This window comes from Sciurus vulgaris (assembly GCF_902686455.1).
Source record: "Sciurus vulgaris genome assembly, chromosome: 18".
Classification (NCBI taxonomy): Eukaryota; Metazoa; Chordata; class Mammalia; order Rodentia; family Sciuridae; genus Sciurus; species Sciurus vulgaris.
Window position 1 is genome coordinate 28,399,426 of NC_136479.1, and position 20,305 is coordinate 28,419,730.

At 49.9% G+C, this 20,305-nt stretch overlaps 2 protein-coding genes across 4 annotated transcripts in view; both read left to right on the forward strand.

Annotated features, from left to right (window-relative positions):
* The first annotated feature begins 2,906 nt into the window (after positions 1-2,906).
* The window catches only part of RADIL (Rap associating with DIL domain), a 57,258-nt gene continuing 39,859 nt past the window's right edge, over positions 2,907-20,305 (forward strand). For 2 of the 3 annotated variants that reach the window (XM_079121066.1, XM_079121068.1), the window contains exons 1-2: positions 2,907-3,003; positions 7,210-7,805. In XM_079121066.1, coding sequence (XP_078977192.1) covers positions 7,271-7,805 — 535 coding nt within the window. In that variant the 5' untranslated portion in view covers positions 2,907-3,003; positions 7,210-7,270. The remainder of the gene's footprint in view (positions 3,004-7,209; positions 7,806-20,305) is intronic. The other variant, XM_079121067.1, reaches the window with a different exon arrangement.
* Positions 15,961-18,836, forward strand: PAPOLB (poly(A) polymerase beta). Its single transcript, XM_079121963.1, is given in 2 exon segments — positions 15,961-18,281; positions 18,283-18,836. Coding segments are annotated over 2 exon segments (1,908 nt in total). The 5' UTR covers positions 15,961-16,424; the 3' UTR covers positions 18,334-18,836.

The window sequence follows — 20,305 nt, forward strand, 5'->3', positions numbered from 1 at the left end:
GCTGGAGGTCTGTGACAGAAGAAGCTGGAGCTGCCAGCAGGGCCCAGGGGTGCAGGGTTTGTGAGTCCTCCTGCATTTGAAGTGTAAAAGGAAACTGTTGGAGGACTGTAGGTGGAGAAGCTGCAGCATCTGATTTATGTTTAAGGAACATCGTTTGATAAATATGGACTTGCTGAATAAAAAGGAGAAACATAAAAGCTGGTGGGAATACAAAGGAGGGCATGTAGTCATGTTTGGGGGAGGGGAAGACCTTCTGAAGGGATGGGTATTAGTTACCTACTGCTGCATAACAAACCGCCCCCCAAACTTAGTGCTTGAATCAATAATAATAGGCATTTATTACCACGCACGTTTTTTTGAGAGCCAAGCATTTGGGAGCAGCCTTGCTGGGAGGTTCTGGCTCATGGTCCCTCCTTAGACTTTACCAGGATGTTGGTCAGGGATGCAGCCATCTGATGACTATGGGGGCTGGAGGGCCACGTCCAGCACGCTCGCTGGCACAGCTGGTGAGTTGGTGGTGGCTGTTGGCAGATGCCTCTCCTTCTCCTTTCCCTCTGGGGCTGCTTGAGTGTCCTCCCAACATGGCAGCTGGCTTACTTCGGAACTAGCCATCTCAGAGGGAGCGAGGGCGAAGGCAGATCTTTTATTATTTAGTTCCGGAAGTCACAATGCCATTCTGGCAACACCTGATTGGTTACACAATTCGGTCCTGTTCAATGCAAATCTGTCCGGGGTGTGAAAACCAGGAACTGTGAATCTCTGGGAATCATCTTGGAGGTTGACAACCACATAGGTAACACTTCCTCTGAGGCTTAAAGGACAAGTAGAGATAAACCAGGAGATGAAAGGAGGTATTATTGGAGGAATTGTGTCCCCAAACAATTCACATGTTGAGAGACTAGGGTTGTGGCTTAGTGGTGGAGCGCCCGCCTTGCTTGGGTGAGGCACCGGGTTCAATCCTCAGCACCACATAAAAAATAAATAAATAAAATAAGGGTTTTGTGTCCATCTACATTGAAAAAAAATTTTTTTTAATTTTAAATTCACATGTTGAAACCCTAGCTCCCTGTACCTCAGAATGAGACTGTGTTTGGAGGTAAGAACTTTTAAAAGGTGATTAAGTGAAAACAAGCTATTAGGGTGGATCCTAATCCAATCTGACCTGTATGCTCATGAGAAGAGGAAACCAGGGCACACAGAGACATCCAGGAGGCACGCACAGAGGAAGGCCAGGCGAGGACACAGAGAGAAGGTGGTCAACTTCAAGCCAAGAGGGGCCGTAGAAGAAACCAACCCTGCTGTCCACCTTGGTCTTGAACTTCAACACAACTGTTAAAAAGAAAATTCCTATTTTTTAAGTACCTGCCTGTGGTATTTTGTTATGGAGGCTTGAGCAGCATATAGTTCAATGGAGGAAGGAGTTCCAAGCAGAGACCTGTCCTGAGCAGACACAGGTGTGACACAGGGTTAGACAGCCAGTGTTACTAGAAGGGGCCAGCACATTTTTTTTTTTCCTATAAAGGGCCAGATAATAAATGTTCTAGGCTTTTGTGCTGTAAAGTCTCTCTGTTGTAGAAAACAGTCATAGACAACATGTAAACAAAAGGGTGCAGCTGGGTTCCAATAAAACTTTATTTATAAAAATAGCGGTTCAGATCTGGCCCCAGGGGCTGTAACTTTCCAACCAGTGTGGAAAAAGGGTGTGGGGAGAGTGGAAGCCCCACCTGGGTGGCGGTGAGGAATACCTTTGGAGGAAAACCCAGGCCTAAACCCAGGCTATCTTTCCAGCTTTGATAATTGTCTCTTCGAGATTGTTCATGTGGACTTGAATGGAAATAACCCAGGGTGCCATTTGGTTCCAGCCCAGGGTGGGTGAGGAGACTGTCAAGTATTGGGGGTGAGGGTGGGTCCTGCAAAGATTTGTGGAGTGTTATTTCATCAGACAGAAACGCCAAGTCTTGGCTCAACCTCTGGCAGTCTAGTCTGATTCTCCGAACCTTCCTTATCTGAAGCAGATAAGGAAGTTATCTGCTTCACAAGAGTTGATGCGAGTGTCGAGTGAGATAATCTAGGTAAAGCCCTTAGTAAAAGGGCTGGCATATGGCACACGGTCCCTAAGTGTCTGTCGCCAGTCCTAGTCTCCCATCGCCAGTCTGAGGTCATTACTGTGAACCATGATAACTCAATCACTGTGGACAAAAAGGTGCACCCCCAGGGTGGGAATTCTGCATTGTCATCCCACACCAAGAAACTCCCTCAGGTCTGGACCAACAGCAGCAGCAGCAAGAACCTGTCTGTGAGAAGCATTGCTCAAAGGTAAAACCTAGGCAGGGGGCTAAGGTCATGAGCTTTCGAAAACAAACAAACAAATAAAAGCCAAAACAAGTAACTAGCGAAGGCAGTTGGGCCAGAGCCCCAGAGCTGACCCGGCCCGGTTTTGCCTCCTTTAAGTCCATATGCCATGATCTGATCTAAGGCTCCAGCTGCTGGGTGGCGGGTGAGGAAACGCGCCGCCCTTTTGCCTTCATAGATCGAGGGGCACAGTTCCTTACTCATGCACACCAGTCCACAAAGAAGGCTAGAGTAGAAACACCAGCCAACCACTTGGGAGCACAGAGCCCAAGGTGGCGCCCGGCTTACACAGGCCCCGCCCCCGGCAGCGGCCCGCCCTCCAGGAGGCCCCGCCCCCGAGCCCCCTCCCGTCCCCTTCCACTGAGTGGCCGGCAGGAGGCGCCAGCACACAGCCTAGCTTTCCTCGACGGATGGCTCCGCCCCTAGAAGCTTCCTCTTGGCCTATTGGGCGCCGAAGTCCCAGTTCACAGCGCCTCTCTCGCCCCATCCTTCCCAAGGCCACGCCCTTCATAGGCCCCGCCCCGTCCTGCGCGGCCAGCAGGAGGCGCCGCGGCGCGTGCAGGTTCTCGGCACCGGCTCCCGCTAACTGCGGGTGTGGGAGCCGCGCGCGGACGCGGCGGCGGCGGCAGCGAAGGGCAGCGTTGGGGGTGAGTACGGGGCGCGCGAGGAGGGTCGGAGGTGACCGGAGTGGCCCAGGCGGTGTTGGTCGGAGGTTACGGAGACCCAGGAGCGCGGGGGTCTCGGCCGGGGGTGGTGGGTCGCGCGCTCTGGACCGCGGGGCCGCGCGGGGCGTCTTATCCGCCGGGAATCCGGGTACGGGGGGAGGCATGCTTGCTGGGTTGCCATGGAGACGGGCCCAGCGCGGTCCCCGAAGGCCCGGGTGTGCAAATGACCTGGCCCCCGGGCTGCCAGGGTGGGTCCCGCGTCCAGTCCCCAGCTCCAGGGGACTCCCAGCATCAGTTTCCTTGGCGGAGCGGGAGTCTGACTGGAGTCCGGCGCGGGGCGCCGCGGGAGAGCGCTTCGCGGGGTCCCGCACCCTCCCGCCCTCCCTACCCACGCCGGCAGTGCGTTCCCCGCCTGTGTGCGGAGACAGGCATTGTTCCCAGCTATTTCTGTCCCACTTCCAGTCCCCCAACAAATACTGCATCCCTGGAGACAGATGCTGAGCGGGAGCTCCAGGCCTCTGGGGACCTGGTTTATTTCCCTGGGGAACCGGTGGGTGGGGCCTTGGAGGATGCAGACCTGCCTGCCCAGCCCCTGTCGCCTGTCAAGGGCTTGGTTAATCTGAATTGCCAAAAAGAATTTGATTACCGGTGTCTCGGTTAACACGGGCCACCTCTTGTGCATTCCAAAGAGGAGCCAGTCTTTAATCCCACTGGGGAAGTCAGTCCCTTCTCAGGAGCCTAGCAGGCAGAATGAAACCTGATTGAATTATGTTGGCATTCAAAAGCCTCTGTCTCCAAGCTGTAAAGATAGTATTCGAAGAAGGGGGAATAAAGCTCAGTTTGCAGAGTTTGCTGTTTTCCCTCCTGGTGGAATGATAATGGGTTCCACATTGTCCTGTTGGAACTGAGAGACATCCCTCCACCCATGTCAGCCCTGCACTGACCTCTGTCTCTGCTCCTGCTGCTGTGACTTGGGTTGGGTTTTCATGAGAAATGGGACTCTTCCTTGAGAACAAGAGACAAACATTCTCTGAGAGCTGCCAAAGCAAGCGTCCTGCACCCTGTTGCTCTGCGCCCTGCGCTTTCCCTAGTGTTTGTGTGACAGAGGCGAGAATTGAGCAGAAAAGGAAAAGGCAGGTCACACTTCCAGAAAAACAGATCTGGTTACGCAGGGCGTACTCCACTCCGTAGGATTTTCCTGCACTCCTCCTGGCCTTTTTAAAAACCAAATTTGTCCCTTTAGACAAACAGGCTGTACTCTTCATTTTGTGATTAGAAAGGAAAGCAGGGAGCGTTCAAGTGGCCCAGGGATGTGTGCGCATCTGCACCTTCTGCAATGGCCACAGGGAGAATCACCATAAGAAGAAGAAAACTTTCTGAAAACCCCAGCTAGATAAGGTTCTGGGTTAACAGGGACTTCTTGGGGTTAAGAAGAAGTTCTTGGTAAGAGATGAGTCACATTCTCCCAGCGTACACGTCTCTCTTCTTTTTCATGATTTTCCTAACTGCCTTAGAATCTGGCTCAAGAGGCTGCTGGAAAGGAGGGAAGTTCAAGCTCCAGGGCCCCTTGCTTGTGAGGCCCTGGAAGGGGGCCTAGCAGTTATGTGTTTGTAATTTCCCATTTTTTTATGCATCAGAACTTACCAAGCCTGCATCCATCTCTGGGTGCAAAGTGCCAGTTCACTTCTTCATCATATCTTGGGCCTTTTAAATACTTCTTGAGTTTGAATCATGACTTTTTTCCTGCCTAGGGCTGACTTCCACAGCTTTTGGTGTGATGCTTAAAATTGCATTTGGACACCATCTGCAGAAGCAGCAGCTTTTTGAGCCATAGGGTACCTGGTGGCAGAGACTGTGCTGTTACCCACTTTGGGTTGGGCTTCACCTCTGGCAGAGATGTCTGCTGTACTCCAGGGAGGTGGCCAGTTAGGCCAGGCATCTTTGGAGAGTTAGGTCCTCTGAGAACATGTTCCAGCCTTGAGGATTTGGAGCAAGGGCATCTTAAGAGTCCTGTGGGAAATTTCTCAGGCAGGGTTGTGCACCCCTCAGGGATGGTTGGTAAGGGCTGATTTGAGTGGTTGTTTGCAGGGACTCTGATCTCTGATTCAAGCACTTTTCTGGCATTGATTTGAGTCTGCTGGCGTGTTGTGCAAATTCAGAGCCACACGTTTGTGATGTGAGTACTCTCGGAAAATGCTTTTACTGTAAAGTAAGTGATGGATCCATGAAGGGAATCCACAGCCAGCTCTGGGCTTCTTAGGATTTGACAAGGAGACTTGTGGCATGTGCCTCAGGGGAGGAGAAACAAAGACTTTGACTTCTTGACTTCTACATATCTTGACCCACCAAGGCCCAAGAGAACCTCCTGTGTTCCTGCTTAGGACTATTACTGGCATCTCCCAGCCTCCCAACTGCAAATTCAAGTTTTTGGAACACCAGCACTTCAAAAGACTTTGCAGTGGTAAATCATAAGCAGCAGGAGTAGGAGTAGGAGTAGGGGAGCAGTAGGAGTAGGGGAGGGGTCACCCACCTTACAGGGCACACATTGGTGTTCTGTATGAAGCCATTTGGAAGAGCTGAGGTGTCCCTCAGGATGCATGGCAGCAGGTAAGCCACTGGCTCTGCACACCTGAATGGCAGTGGCCTGCTTTTCAGCTTCATGCGTGACAGCCCTTGTAGCAGTGAGAGGCTCAGGGAGCAGGACTGCACCTAGGTGCATCACAGGCTGAGGAAAACTGCTCACAGAGTCGGTGTCGGAGGCCTGGAGCATCATTACTAGGTGCCCTGAGGCTTGGTGTGGCTCCTTTCCTTTGGAGGGGCTCCTGGATCCTTCTGCCCTGTGCAGCCACTTTCCCTTTCCAAAGCCCTGTCCAATGCCTACAGAACTGCCAGTGAGTTGAGGTTGGGAATGTAAATTGACTGCACAGGAGGTCGCTGGCTGGAGTCACAGTGGCAGTGACCCATGCTGCTCTTACTGGGTCCTGGGCCACTCTTCCAAAACCTTCCAGCAAACAGGCTCTACTCCTGGCTCATGGGCTGGCTCATGGGCTTTTGTTTCTGGTGGGGTACAGCCACCAGGAACTGTGTGCACGGCTTTTCAGTGTCCCCTTGTCTTGCAGCAATGCTTCGGGAGCCCTGTCCCTTCTGTCTACTCTCCTGCCCCCTGAGATTTGTGAAGGCGACTAATAATCTCCACCTCTAAGCCTGTGGGACACTAAGGACATTAGAATTAGGACTCTAGGGCACAAAGCTTCCCAAGGCTGGTTCCCACTCATAGTGAGGCTGCGAGTCTCTGGCCTGGAGAGGCCTGTGCCGGCTGAACGTGGTGGGTGGAATGCACACATTCCAAGCATGCTTCCACCGGTTCTGGAAGAGCCCTTGTGTCCATTGTGGCTGTGTGGACATTCTAAGCTGTGTCCCAGGAATTGTCCCTTCGAGTGGGACCAGCCTCTTCTGCCAGGTTGTGGGGGAGCAGCACTTTCTGGAAGCTTGTGTTTCAAGTGTCTGTTTATTACTCTGTTAACATGGCTGCAGCCCTCCCCGTTTCCCCAGCTCCGCTTGTCTTCATGACCGAGTTCTACACTACAGACTGGTGTAGAAGATTTTTAGAGTTTACAAAGAGGGAAGTGTGGTCTCCAAGTTGTTTAGCCCTTTTCCTTGATCCTGGATGGCGGTCTCTCCCCGGGGGCAGGGAGCCCACCGACCCTCAGACCCTCAGGGCGGCCCGGCAAACCTGTCCCTCGCTCAGCTGTCAGTGCTGTTCCTTGTGCGTCGTGCCCAGCGCTTCCTGGAAGTCAACCCTGAGGCAGAGCATGTCTTCCTTTCGTGACCTCATCCTGCTTCTTAGTAGTGGCCTTCCCTGAAGTGTGCTTTCAGCCCATCAAACCTGCTTTGTCCCTGTGGCCCTGCAGTCTCTGGTCCTTCCTCAGTGCAGGTGCTCTGGTAGGGTTTGGCCTGTGGGGGTGTGTCCGCAGGGCTGGGACACTGAGTGACTCTTCTTTTTTTATGTTATTTTTCGTGGTGCTGGGGATTGCACCCAGGGCCTTGTGCATGCAAGGCAAGCACTCTACCAACTGAGCTATGTCCCCAGCCCCCTGAGTGACTCTTCTGTCCACGTGGTTGGAACTCCTGTCTCCTCTGTTCCTGGCACCTATGACTGTTGGTGCTTACCTGTCTTGCTTTGTTCTCCCAGACCCCAGCCTCTCCCACCTTTTGGCTGAAGACTTGGTCCTGCCCATGCAGATGTGCCCACCATGTTTTATGGGACTCACTTCATCATGTCTCCACCCGCCAAGAGCAAGCTGAAGCGACAGAGCCAGCTGCTGTCCAGTGTGCTGTCCCGGACACTGAGCTACAAGTACAGGGACCTGGACTCCAGTTTCTGCAGTCTGGGTGCCAGCGATGACCCTGCAGAGCTTTCCACCCAGCTTTCGGCCCCTGGTGTCCTGAAGGTGTTTGGGGACAGTGTCTGCACTGGCACACACTACAAGAGTGTCCTGGCCACTGGCACCTCCAGTGCCCAGGAGCTGGTGAAGGAGGCCCTGGAGCGCTATGCCCTGGACCCTGCGTGTGCCAGCCAGTACGTGCTGTGTGACGTGGTAGGCCAGGCTGGGGCTTCCGGACAGCGGTGGCAGGCCCAGTGCTTCAGGGTGTTCGGGGATAACGAGAAGCCCTTGTTGATCCAGGAGTTATGGAAACCCCGAGAAGGTTTATCCCGGAGGTTTGAGCTGAGAAAGAGGTCGGACGTGGAAGAGCTAGCAGCCAAGGACGTGGACACCATCACAGCAGGTGAGGAAGTGAGGAGGGGTGGAAGTTTCCAGGTCTGAGCATACGTTGGTGGCTAGGAAAGGCCAACAAGGGGCCGAGGTTAGGTGTGTGCAGAGGAGCAGGTGTGAAAGTGTGCTCGTTCTGGAGGGGACCTGCCGTGAGCCTTGGAGACCCTTGCCGTGGTACACTGAGTCTGTCTGCCTGTGGGCAGCTTGGTGGCACGTGTCAGTGGCTCCTGATGTCTTCTTACAGTAGTTTAGGCCAAATCCATTCTTCTGCTTTAATGGGGTCTTATTAGCCTGTTAGCCCAAGGGAACTGTGTGTGCCTCGTAAAATACCAGCTTCCAGTTGTGTTACAGGGACCCTCAGATGTGGTGTGACTTAGGGATCAGATGGAGGGGCAATGAAGACAGCTGTCACCAAGCCACACGCACTGCCAGGTCACGCGATGTCTAGCTGTGAGCTGGCTGCATTTGGGTGTGCAGTGGGTTGGTGGGCACCTGGTGTAGCTGCGGGCTGTTCTTGGGGAAAGCCCAGCCTAGAGGTGGCTGGTTATTGTCCTGTGTGGGAAGCACTGAAAACAGGGTGGTTTTGCCTACCTTGGCTTGAGACCTTGGCAGCCCGTGGTCCACAGCTTTGTGTCTGGTGATTATTCAGTTCATGAAAAGAAGTTGATTATTTTAATAGACATGCCTCATAAAAACAATTTTTTCAAATATCAAAGATTTTTAAAATGTATTTTAGATCATATTTAATTTTTTCTTAGTTTCCTATAAAAAAATGATTGTTTTATTCAAGAAAGACTGATCAGGTTGCCCAGGAGAAGTTGCATAATGCTTCCTGCGACTAACAGCGCCTCTCGTCCTTGCTGAGGTCTCTTGTGCGTCTGGCGTCCTGCCGTTCGGTTCCCATCCCTGCTTCCAGCGTGAGCCGGACTTGCACTGGATTCGTGTGTAGGACGGGTGTGGTGATGGAGCGGTTGGCCTCACAGGCCAGGGTCCCTTGGGCCTGAACAGGTTCCGGCTCTGGGTGCCATGGCTGGCTGTAGGTAACAGTGGCCCTCTCGTTCCCTCAGGTGAATCTCCGCTCTGGCGTTGCCTGGCCTAGAGAATGGGGATAACAGACGCGAAGGGATCAGTGCCACCATGCTGGCCTTGGAGCTTACAAGTCATGGCTGTGTAGTGTCATACTACTAAAATGGCCAGCAACTCCTCCTGGGGGCACAAAAGCAGTGGCGCACCCCGGATGGGAGGGGATGGCAGTGAGTGTCCTTCTGAATGGGAGGAGTCTTCTGTCATTGGCACTGTTGGGTTGCTGGCCTGTGACAGTGAACAGCAGTCCAGCTCTGCTTAAGCCTCATCAGATAAACACTCCGTTGCCTGCACGGGACCCCCGCCTCCCCAAAGGCTGCTGCTTACTGAGGTTTGGTTTTCATCCTGACCCTGCCTTGTAGCCACCTAGAGGACTTGTGTCCCCATCCTAAAGGCCCTCCTGTGAGGTCGCAAAGGGGAGGGGGTGGGCGTTTTGCACGAAGGACCCTTGAGTAAGAGGCAGTATTTTGGTCATTCTTCTCTCAACTTCTCCTCCTCTGCCAAGCGGATGCCCGAGAGCAGGCGCCATGGGGCCATCTCAGGGCTGTGGAGTTTGGGGGCCAGGCCTCTGCCTGTGAGCTGTACCCAGTGCTGCCATCCCGAGGTCACTTGCTGTGCTCATGCTGGTCTCTGGCTGGTGTAGGACAGTGGGGCCACATTCACGTTGCAGACGCAGGAGTTTGTTCTGAGTCCACTGCCCTTTAGTGCTGCTCCTCCACACCAGTCAGGGCAGGAGGAAGCTTCCACATGGCGGTTTTTAATGCCTTTCCAATAAAGAGTCCATTGAGCTGGCCAGTCCAGCTGACCCACTTGTCTGCTACAGTGAGTCATGTTACCTGCCCAGGCAGGCCCCGGGCCCCAGAGACATCCTTCCTGGCTGACCTTCTTCTCTGGTGCCTCCTGGCCATGCTGTTGACCTCATCAGTGGCGAGGGCTGGGGCTGTGAGGTAGTCCACAGTCATGGGCAGGCCCACGAGCTTCCTGTCGCCCCGCGTGTTCATGGAGCCTGGCGTATGGCCCTGGAGAGCGGGAATGGAAGGGCAGACTCCAGGCAGCTGGGAGCTGAGGATGGCCTGCAAATGCTCCGTCCTGCTCCAACAGTGAGTAGCAGGAGTAGAGCTTGACCCCGGGCCCAGAAGCCTCGGCTGGAGTCTCTCTGGGTGCCCCTGCTGGTGCAGGCGTACGCCCACACGGGGGTCTGGGAAGTCAGGATAGCGGCCCCTCCAGACGGCCTTGCTGCCCAGCTCCCTCTCTGCTGCCTCTGTGGGAACTGCTGAGAGACAGAGACCCCAAGTCACTGTGAGGAGGCCGCAGAAAGCCAAGGGGTTGTTCTTTGTAGCAACGTGGTGATTGTCAGCATTAAACTGAAGCGTCAAGAGAGGCGCAGCTTTGGCTGGGGAGATAGCTCAGTTGGCAGAGTGCTTGCCTGTCAAGCATGAGGCCCTGGGTTCAATCCCCAGCACCATACATACAAAAAAGCTAGAAGAAAGGCACAGTTTCTTTGTTTTCCTGGCAGGTGACACTTCTCCTCACATTCTTGACCATGGTGCCATGTCCCCTGCCTTACACGTCCCTGAAAAGGGCATCAGTTCTCCCAAGAAGCTGTCTGTCCTGAGCCTCCTGGGGTGCAGATGGGCTCCAGGGGTGGCCCCAGTGCAGGCCCACATGTTGGTGATCGCTCTGTGGTGGCATTTGCTGCAGGGAAATTAATACAATGGAGCTGGGCGCTGTCATTTTGAGCAGGATGGAAGGAAGGGTGGCAGCTACCTCTGGGGGCCAGGCAGGGCCTCCCCCTCGTTCTTTTCTCAAAGGACCAAAAATGAGGCTGTGCCTCCTCCCCCGTGAGAGAATCCTACGACCACATCTGGAGAAAGTGTGTGCCCGTGCACGTGAGTGTGTGATTGAGGGCTGCCATCTAGGACTTCAGGTTATTGAATGACAGCCCCAGTTTCGTTGCTATTGCTCGGTGCCACGGCTCTCAGGAGCTGGCCGTCGGCGTGAGCTCGCAGGGTGTGGCAGGGCCAGCGTGCACGTCTTCTGCGGGCCTTGGGAGCCGAGGGGCAGCGGGAACGGGTGCGGGCGACGCCTCTGGTTGCACCGCAGGCCTGGCTCCAGCCTGGACCAGGCGTCCAGGGAGTCTGCTGGGACCCTCCAGAGGACACTGAGGCTGGCACACACCCAGTTCTCCTGAAACGCGGGACCACTGCTGTCGCCCATGGTAGTGCTCTTAGGCATGTTTGGATTTGTTTTCCATAGACGCTGCCTTTCCAGAACTCAGTTTCCCCAACTTCCAGATTATCCAAATAGTCCTTCTTTGCGAGGGAGGTGGTGGGAGGGCGCGTGCTGGGCCGGCTGGGGTTTAGGGCCATGCCATATGGAGAGGGCCCTGTCACTGAGGACAGTCGTACATGCCTGCGGCAGGGCCACGTGGTTTCTGTCAGGGCTTGGGGAGGGCGAGGAGGGTCGCGAGTGTGAGCTCAGCAGGAAACACTGGGAGGCCTTCATGCCCCTCCTGGCCTCCTTCCTGCCGGAGAGGGGGCTTGCATGCCACTTCTCTCAGCCTCTTCAGCATTTCGCCTCACCTGGGAGCAGTTGTGTGCTGCCCCTGCCTCCTGCCGGCTCCCCAAGAGTAAAGCCACATGTCTCTGGACATTGTCACATGTCCCTGGGGGACAGACCTGCCCTCCATTGGGAGCCACTGCATTGGACTCTAGGCTTGGACTCAGCTCCCAAGGGCTATGTGTCATCCACACCCAGTCCTTGTCGTTGGGGCTGATGGCCATGTGCCTGCCTGCAGCCATCAGGCTACCTCAGTGGCCTTGCCCATCTCTCCCAGGCAGCTCTCTGAGGGCTCGGGGTCCCTGAAGCCCAGCTCTGAGGGGATGTGTGGAACTGCTGCCTGGCACCTTCCTGTGTGGCCTTTGGAGGCCGGGCGTTAGTTTTGCTGGGGGAAGGGCCTCTTCTGTGTCTTTGTCAAAGGAAGGCAAGCATAGGGCCACTGGGATTTGAGTTTACCTCTGTAGGCTAAGCAGAGGCCAGGGACCACGAAAGCAAAAAACTGCCTTCAAATGTCCCGTGGTTTCTGGTATGCAGGAGTCACGGGCTAAGTCTGGGGGAGGGTTAGTGCTTGGAGAGAAAGCTCCTCTGTGGGTCACAGCTTCTACATGTACAAGACCCCAGAATGGGACCGGTGTTCCTGGCAGGGACAGGGGAGGGGAAGGGTATTGTGTGGACGTACTGCTGCCCTGGAGCGCACACCCGGCCGGGGAGGAACATGCTCCTCTGAGTTGCAGGTGGCAGGTAGTGGCAGAGGTGACAGATCTGTGTTGTCACTGAGCACTCGCTCAGTTGTTTTGTTATGCCAGCTTGTCATTCATGGACAGTGAATTCCACTCCCCTGGGGACAGCCAGTATTTTACATGCGATGTCATCTGTGTCCCATGAGTTACGTCCTGGAGAGCCCTCCGGCATCCCGGTGGTCATTTTCTTTTAGGTTTTTTCCCTTCTGCTTTGAATCTTTTACTTATTTGTTTTTTTAGATGTTGACGGACCCTTATTTTACCCATTTATTTATATGCAGTGCTGAGAATCGAACCCAGTGCCTCACACATGCTAGGCAAGTGCCCTACCACTGAGCCCCAGCCCCACAACTCTTATCTTCAGATGTGGGAGGCGATCTCATTGTTCTGCCTCTTTTCCTGTGGGGGCAGCTGCCTCTCTGGTGAGCCGTTCTTTGCAGCAGCTTCTTGATGTTAGGATCTTTGTGGGAAACGTTTGCTTTATGTGGTTTAGCTGAAAACAAAACATCCAACACCTTTCCCACCAGTCTAAAATCAGAAAGGCAACTGACTTGGAAAGACAGCTTGGGGCATTTCCAGTTTAGAGAAAAATGGAGCTGATTGGTTGTCCACAGTCAGCGTCATCCTTCCACCCCCTCACTGTTGAAAACATCCATATCCTTGTTTCATCATGGAAGCACTGTCTTGGAAGGTCCCTGGGAGCTGGGTGGACCCCACTGGGGCCTGTGGGCAGAACCTCCTACCCCCAGAGCCTAGGGACAGCAGAGATATCCAGCCACATTCTATAAGGAGCCACTGTTGGAGAGGCTCAGTGTTGACACTGAGCGCAGGAATGTCATCATTGGTGTAAGATGTTTCAGAGACACAAAATAAGACAAATTGGCAAAGGACTGGCCAAGGTGACATCACAGTTGCCAGCTAAATAAGACAGAAATTCTTGATAATGAATTTAATCAGAAATGAACATCATGATGGGAATACATGTGCTATCTTAAATTACCTGCAAGGAGGCAAAGAAAGAAAAGGGTTTTTAAAGAAAAAATGAGTTTTTAGAGTTTACAGAACATGTTCAGAAATGATTACCCTTGGCTATAAGGATCAGTAACGGGGATGGCACAGTCCAAGGCTGTTGTTGGGCTGTTGCTGGGCAGACGGCCTTGCAGAAGTATCTTTGGTGGCGGTGGCGGTGGCCTTTGTGCAAGGCTGTGGTTCTGGCAGTCTCCTGTGATATTTCTTCCTATCAGACGTATGTGCATGAGATCCCCGCCTTCATAATGCCACAGCTCTATTATTTATTTAAGTGACTTCATTTTGGTCTGACAGCTTTCACCCAGAGAAGAATTTTAGCCAGCATAGGAAGAGTGAATCTGAATGAGTGGGCTGCCTTGCGGGAGGGGGATCCAGGCCCTCCCTGGGTGTTTGAGCACAGGCCTGGGAGGAATGCTTCTTAAGTTATCAGGCAGAGGACATGGGGGCATGGGGGAGGGAGAGAAGAATACAGTTATTCTTCAACCCTCAAATTTTGTGGTCCCAAGTTCAAAGTTCTTGATTTTCCTTAGCACTTGGCGCTAAATTGGGATACTCAAAATGTGGGTACACATTCATGACTGTCATGAATATCTAGTGATTTTATAAACTAAATGACTCAATTCATATTTTCTAAATCCTCTTTTCTGTTTTACTGAAATTGATTTTAAAATTCTGTAAGTATATTTTTAAACTTCACTAGTCAACTTTTATCTAGCAAGTGCAACAAAATGACCTGTTCTTCTTAACTTTTTTGTATTGCATCAAATTTTAATAAGACGAATCCGCCTCTTCAAAGTCATCTTGAAACTGGCAAACGTAAGAGCAAAATTTTGAATTTGGTTAAATGGAAATAGAGACTCCATTTTGTCCTGTCAACATTTGAAGCATTTCCAAGAAGTACTAATATTGTAACTCTGTTATTACTAACATTTAAACCATATTAATATCAGCTGGTTCCCAACCATGACCTATAAGGTTGGTTGTTTGTCCAGGATATGTTTAAATCATATAGTGTCTCTCATGGTTTCAGATACTATACTAACATGGAAAATGTTAATCAAATATCTTTTTTGTTGTTTGAAAGTTAAAGTGGCAGAAATATTTCTAGAGGTTTCAGATGTATATAGAGTGGAAGTGATAAACTAAGCCCAAGTCCATCTTCTTTGCTCTGCTGTCCTTGGTCAGAGTTTATATCTTTGTGAAAGAATAGAGTCATAAACACCTTGCAAGACAAGCAAGAGCAGGAAGGACTGATCTTTTTGGCATTGAGACAGATTCGAAAGCCATGGTAACTGAAATTATGTAGTTTTAGGGGAGGGAACAGACAAGTAGACCAAAGGAACAGAATATATATATATATAAAAAAAAACCCATGGGAATGTGTTATGATATAAACGATAATAATTCCTGGGGAAAGGATTTTATAAATGGTGTTGGGATAATTGTTTTCAGCAATATGGAGAAAAATAAAAATTATATTCTATTCTAAATACATTAAAAACCCAGATGTCAAAGGTAAAATTATACAGTCAAAAAATTTCAAAAATAAGGTTTAAAAAGTGCAAGCCATAAGAAAAGTTAGGTAGATTTGACTATATCAAATATAAGCTGACATAAATATCAAACTGATAGAAATATCGAACAGAAACTGAAAGACACTATATAAAATAAAGAAAATAGGTGATATGCTGGAAGAAAAAAATTGTGATATTTAAAACTATCATGATGAATAGAGTGAAGTAACGAATGTGTTTTAAATGCATAAATAGGTGAGTACCCAAGAAAACAAAGGAATGTGTAGGGGTAAAAAAAAAGAGGGAACTGAGAACAGACTCTTTGCTGATTCTGAAATTATAATTGCCCTGGGGGCATCTCTCAGTCTCGGCAACCAAGAAACTTCGAGCTTAATAGCTGCCCAAGAAAAGACATAAGGCCCTCGAGGCTGTAAAGGTTGACAGTTAGAACTGACACCCCCTCAACCCCTGAGAGAGGTGGAAAAATTGAAGGGTGCTGAGTGAAAAGATGGATTTGGAACGATCTAGTTCCTGGTTAAAAAAAAAATGACAAATTATCATTCTTAACCTGGGCTCTGGTAGGGCAAATGTAACTCTTCCATAGAATTGAAAACACTTTCCCACATGTATTTGGGGTTCAAACTTGAACTACCATGGTCTGGATAATCCTGGATAAGAAACTAAATGACAGTGTCCGTGATGTGATAGCATACAAGGGCATCGGGTGGAAACAAAGCAGATACTCTTTGGAAGGACACGTCCTCCACACAGGCATCCCAAACCTCACCAGAAATGAGGTCACCATCCAAATGACAGGCAATGCTACACTGAGCCAGTGGAAAACAAACTACAGATTGAACGAGATTCTCAAGAGCATTAGGATTAGGAATCATTGGTTATATAGTGCTAAATAAGTATGATTAGTATATTTAAAGAAATAAATGATACAGAGAACTCCTACAAGAACACGATCAGTGTCACTCCAAAAAGCAGAGATGATTCGAAAAAGAGCAAGACAATGCTTCTGCGGAGAGGGGCGCACTGGGAGAGCAGGGTGAGATTCGTCGTGTTTTAAGGAAAAGAACCAAGAGAAGGATGGGGGAACAGCCTGAGAACCAGGCGGTCATGAAACGGAAGAGTATGTCCGAGTCAGCCCTCGGCCGCAGGGCTGCACAGTGGGGAGGCAGAATTATTTGGGACTGCGGCCGCCTGGGGCCGAGGTGCCGGCGACTTCGGAAGGCGGGATGCAGGGTGGCGTCCCTTGGCGGGGGCCGCCGTGGGTCAGCGCGGCTCCGGCGGGGGCGAGACGGCCGCCGCAGTTCGGACCCGCGAAAGGCCTTCTGGGGACGCCGCTTGGGCGAAGGTCGGGGAAGTTGGAGGAGGGAGAAGAGCAGGGCCCCCGCGTGCTTCTGCGCACCGGGCCAGGGCCGCCCGCGCCGCGGCCGAGACCTAGACCTCCGCCTCTCGCGAGGCCGTGGCGGCCGGTGCGCAGGCGCGCGCGTGCGCGGCCCGCCTGGAACGCCGCCGCCGAGGACCCGGCGCCATGTTGGCCCCCGGGGGAAGGCGGGGGAGCGCTTGAGGCGGCGGAGCCGAGCGGCGGCGGGGCAGTGAGCCCGCCCCTCCCGCCTAGCGGATCATGAGCCGGGCGGCGGCCGCCCAGGGCGCGGTGGCGGGCCAGGTGCCTGGGCGGCGCCGGCGCTAGGCGCGATGCCGTTTCCCGCGGCGGGCCCGGGAGCGCCGCTGGCGCCGCCGCAACCCTGTGGCATCTCCTCGGCGATCAGCCTGGCCGCCCCCAGGGACACGGACCACGAGCTCACGCATAAGCTGGTGGAGACCCTGAAGCCCTTCGGGGTGTTCGAGGAGGAAGAGGAGCTGCGGCGCAGGATTCTAATTTTGGAAAAGTTGAACAACTTGGTGAAGGAGTGGATACGCGAGATCAGTGAAAGCAAGAGTCTTCCGCAAGCCGTGACGGAAAGTGTCGGGGGTAAAATCTTCACGTTCGGCTCGTACCGCCTGGGCGTGCACACGAAGGGAGCTGACATCGACGCGCTGTGCGTCGCGCCCAGGCACGTCGACCGAAGCGACTTTTTCACCTCATTCTACGATAAATTGAAACTACAGGAAGAAGTAAAAGACTTAAGGGCTGTTGAGGAGGCATTTGTGCCAGTGATCAAACTCTGTTTTGATGGGATAGAGATAGATATATTGTTTGCAAGATTAGCATTGCAGACTATTCCAGAAGATTTGGACCTAAGAGATGACAGCCTGCTTAAAAATTTAGATATTAGATGCATAAGAAGCCTAAATGGCTGCCGGGTAACTGATGAAATTTTACATCTAGTACCAAACATTGACAACTTCAGGCTAACTCTGAGAGCCATCAAATTATGGGCCAAATGCCACAATATCTATTCCAATATTTTAGGTTTCCTTGGAGGTGTTTCCTGGGCTATGCTAGTAGCAAGAACCTGCCAGCTTTATCCAAATGCAATAGCATCAACTCTTGTCCGAAAATTTTTTTTGGTGTTTTCTGAATGGGAATGGCCAAATCCAGTGTTACTAAAAGAGCCTGAAGAACGAAACCTTAATTTACCTGTGTGGGACCCAAGAGTAAATCCCAGTGATAGGTACCATCTTATGCCTATAATCACACCAGCATACCCACAGCAGAACTCCACTTACAATGTTTCAGTTTCAACCAGGATGGTCATGATTGAGGAGTTTAAGCAAGGGCTTGCTATCACACATGAAATTTTGCTGAATAAGGCAGAGTGGTCCAAACTTTTTGAAGCTCCAAGCTTCTTTCAAAAGTACAAACATTATATTGTACTTCTGGCAAGCGCACCAACAGAAAAACAACATCTAGAATGGGTGGGCTTGGTGGAATCAAAGATCCGAATTCTAGTTGGGAGCTTGGAGAAGAACGAATTTATTACACTGGCACATGTGAACCCCCAGTCATTTCCAGCGCCCAAAGAAAATCCTGACAAGGAAGAATTTCGTACAATGTGGGTGATTGGGTTAGTGTTAAAAAAGCCAGAAAATTCAGAAACTCTCAGTATTGATCTCACCTATGATATTCAGTCTTTCACAGATACAGTTTATAGGCAAGCCATAAATAGTAAGATGTTTGAGATGGATATGAAAATTGCTGCAATGCATTTAAGAAGAAAGGAACTTCATCAACTACTTCCTAATCACATTCTTCAGAAAAAGAAAACACCTTCGGCAGAAGGTATAAGATTGACAGCTGTGAATGACAGCAGCCTCCACTTGACTGTAGATGATGAAAACAGCATGTCTGTGCCTTTACCTATGGGTGCCACAAAGACTGGCCCATTGACTGGCAACCCTCAGGAAAGAAGCAGTCCTGGCCTGGCTATAATGGCAGCATCTGTGACCAACATACAGACTCCTGAAGTTCCCTTGCAACACATGAATCCCAATGAAAGCCCAGGGGTTGCATTGAGTGACAATATTCCTCCAGCTCCCTCACAGCCTACCATTTCTCCACCACCAAAGCCCACAGTCACCAGAGTTGTTTCTTCAACACATCTGGTAAATCATCCACCCAGACCTTCAGGAAATGCAGCAACAAATATACCCAATCCTATAGTAGGAATGTAGAGGGCATTCTCACCTCATAAAGACAGAAAACCAGACAGAAGGGCAACAACCAGATAAGTACAGCTCCTTTAGAAACTAAGCAGACAGTAACTTCTCTGTTGGCCTCTCAGGAAACATCTGGCTCAGATGTACCCAGTATCCCTGTTCTCTCTCCACAGCCTATTCCTGTTATCAAGAATCCAGTAAAATGGATTGAATGGATAAAGACAACCACAAGGGCCCATAAATAATATCTGCCAACTCAACCTGTTGTCTTCAAGTGCTAAAGAAGAACAAGGGTACCAGATTCTAGATATGACTTAAAAGATTAATGTTCATTTGGTAACTTCCTTTACTGACCTAATCTTGATCTGAAGTCCAGATTAGTATGTGAAGCTAGAAGTACCGTTACTAATGCCTCAGATTATTTGTGTTAGTCCCAGTACATTAACTATTTCAAAGAGAATACTACTCTTAAAAAAAAAAAAAAAAAGATGAGAAAAGAATAGAAAAGATAAAAACCTCCCAGCTATATTTGTACCCATGACATCTGGACTGATTTTATGTTTGATGCATTTTGGGGGAAATTTGCAATACAAACTAGTATCAGAATTCCTTATATCAATGATGCACTTTATGTACTTTTTTTTTTTAGTTAGAAACCATTAACTAATTTTGGGTTTTTCAGCTTGGTGAATTTTAGTTTTCTTTTTTTTTTCCTGAAGAAGTTTTTTCACTTCTTAAAATTGGATACCATTGTGCAGTGGTGTAATATACTTCAGAGAAAGCATAAAAGTACACGTAGCTCAGACTCTGTGAGATAACTGCAGCCCTTTAAAGTGAAATGCCAACTCTTGGGTATATATTTGACATCAAAATGGTAATTACTAAGTCTTTGGTTTTGATGGGACATGACCAAGAAATGATACATCAGTATTACCTGTAGAATCATTTTAGAGAATGTATAATCTTTGAACTAGCAAAGCTCCATTTTCTCCTGTCCTCAATCATTTGTCCTAAAATAAGCTTGTGGCCTCTACCCTCTACTCTGTTGTGTGCACAAGATAAGTGTGTAATTGTTTCATTGAAAAACATGGAATACTAGTATTTTCTAAACCATGATGTGATCACAAGAGGATCACAAGTTCACTAATCTTGTGCCACATGACAAAAAACACCAAATTGATTCCATGGCTAATATTTTAGTAATACTTTACTAGATATGATGCCGGTGAAATATGTTGCTGATCTTGCATTTTTCGATCTCTGTGTCTGAGAAGTTTTACAAATTCCACAGAATACATGCTTTATAGGAAAGCTAATTCCCAATCTTTGTCTTTTCCATAGATAAAAAGGCAGTTTCTCCAAGAATCTTCAACCAATTTTTATTTTTTAATGACTTACCAAAAATCATCGTGGATTTTTTTCATGTAGAGTCATATGAAAATAATTCCTAGAAAACATTTGATATCTAGCTTTCTACTCTTTTGATTTCATCAAAGATTAGAAATGCTTTTCTTTAAAAAGAAAAAAAAAAGGGATCCCTCATAATAGAGCACAAAACAGCAATGTCCAGGAACCGCAAGGGATAACGGATGTACGTGTATGAAAGCACAGCAGACCTAACAGATTTTCCAAGTAGCTTGGTTCTCTCTCCCCTTCCCCCAACTGTGTTCCTTTCTCTCACATGTGTATTCTTTTTCTTTTTTCATGTTAAACTACAATTGTTTAGACTCTCCCTGTCCTAGATAAATTTTCCAAAGTTGGAAGATAGTCTTTCTCCTTTTAGGCTATGCAGTAATTGAGACTTTCTGATATCTGGTATACAATATTTCTGTTTCTTGTCTTTGCCCTGTGCAGTCACCTTACCCTTCCACAACAATAATAAATCAGGTGAAACGTGCACAGTATCTGTATTTTGAATAGCTATGGTGTTTGGTTGAAATCTCCAGGCACAAATTTAGTCTTGTCATGTTGTTTAC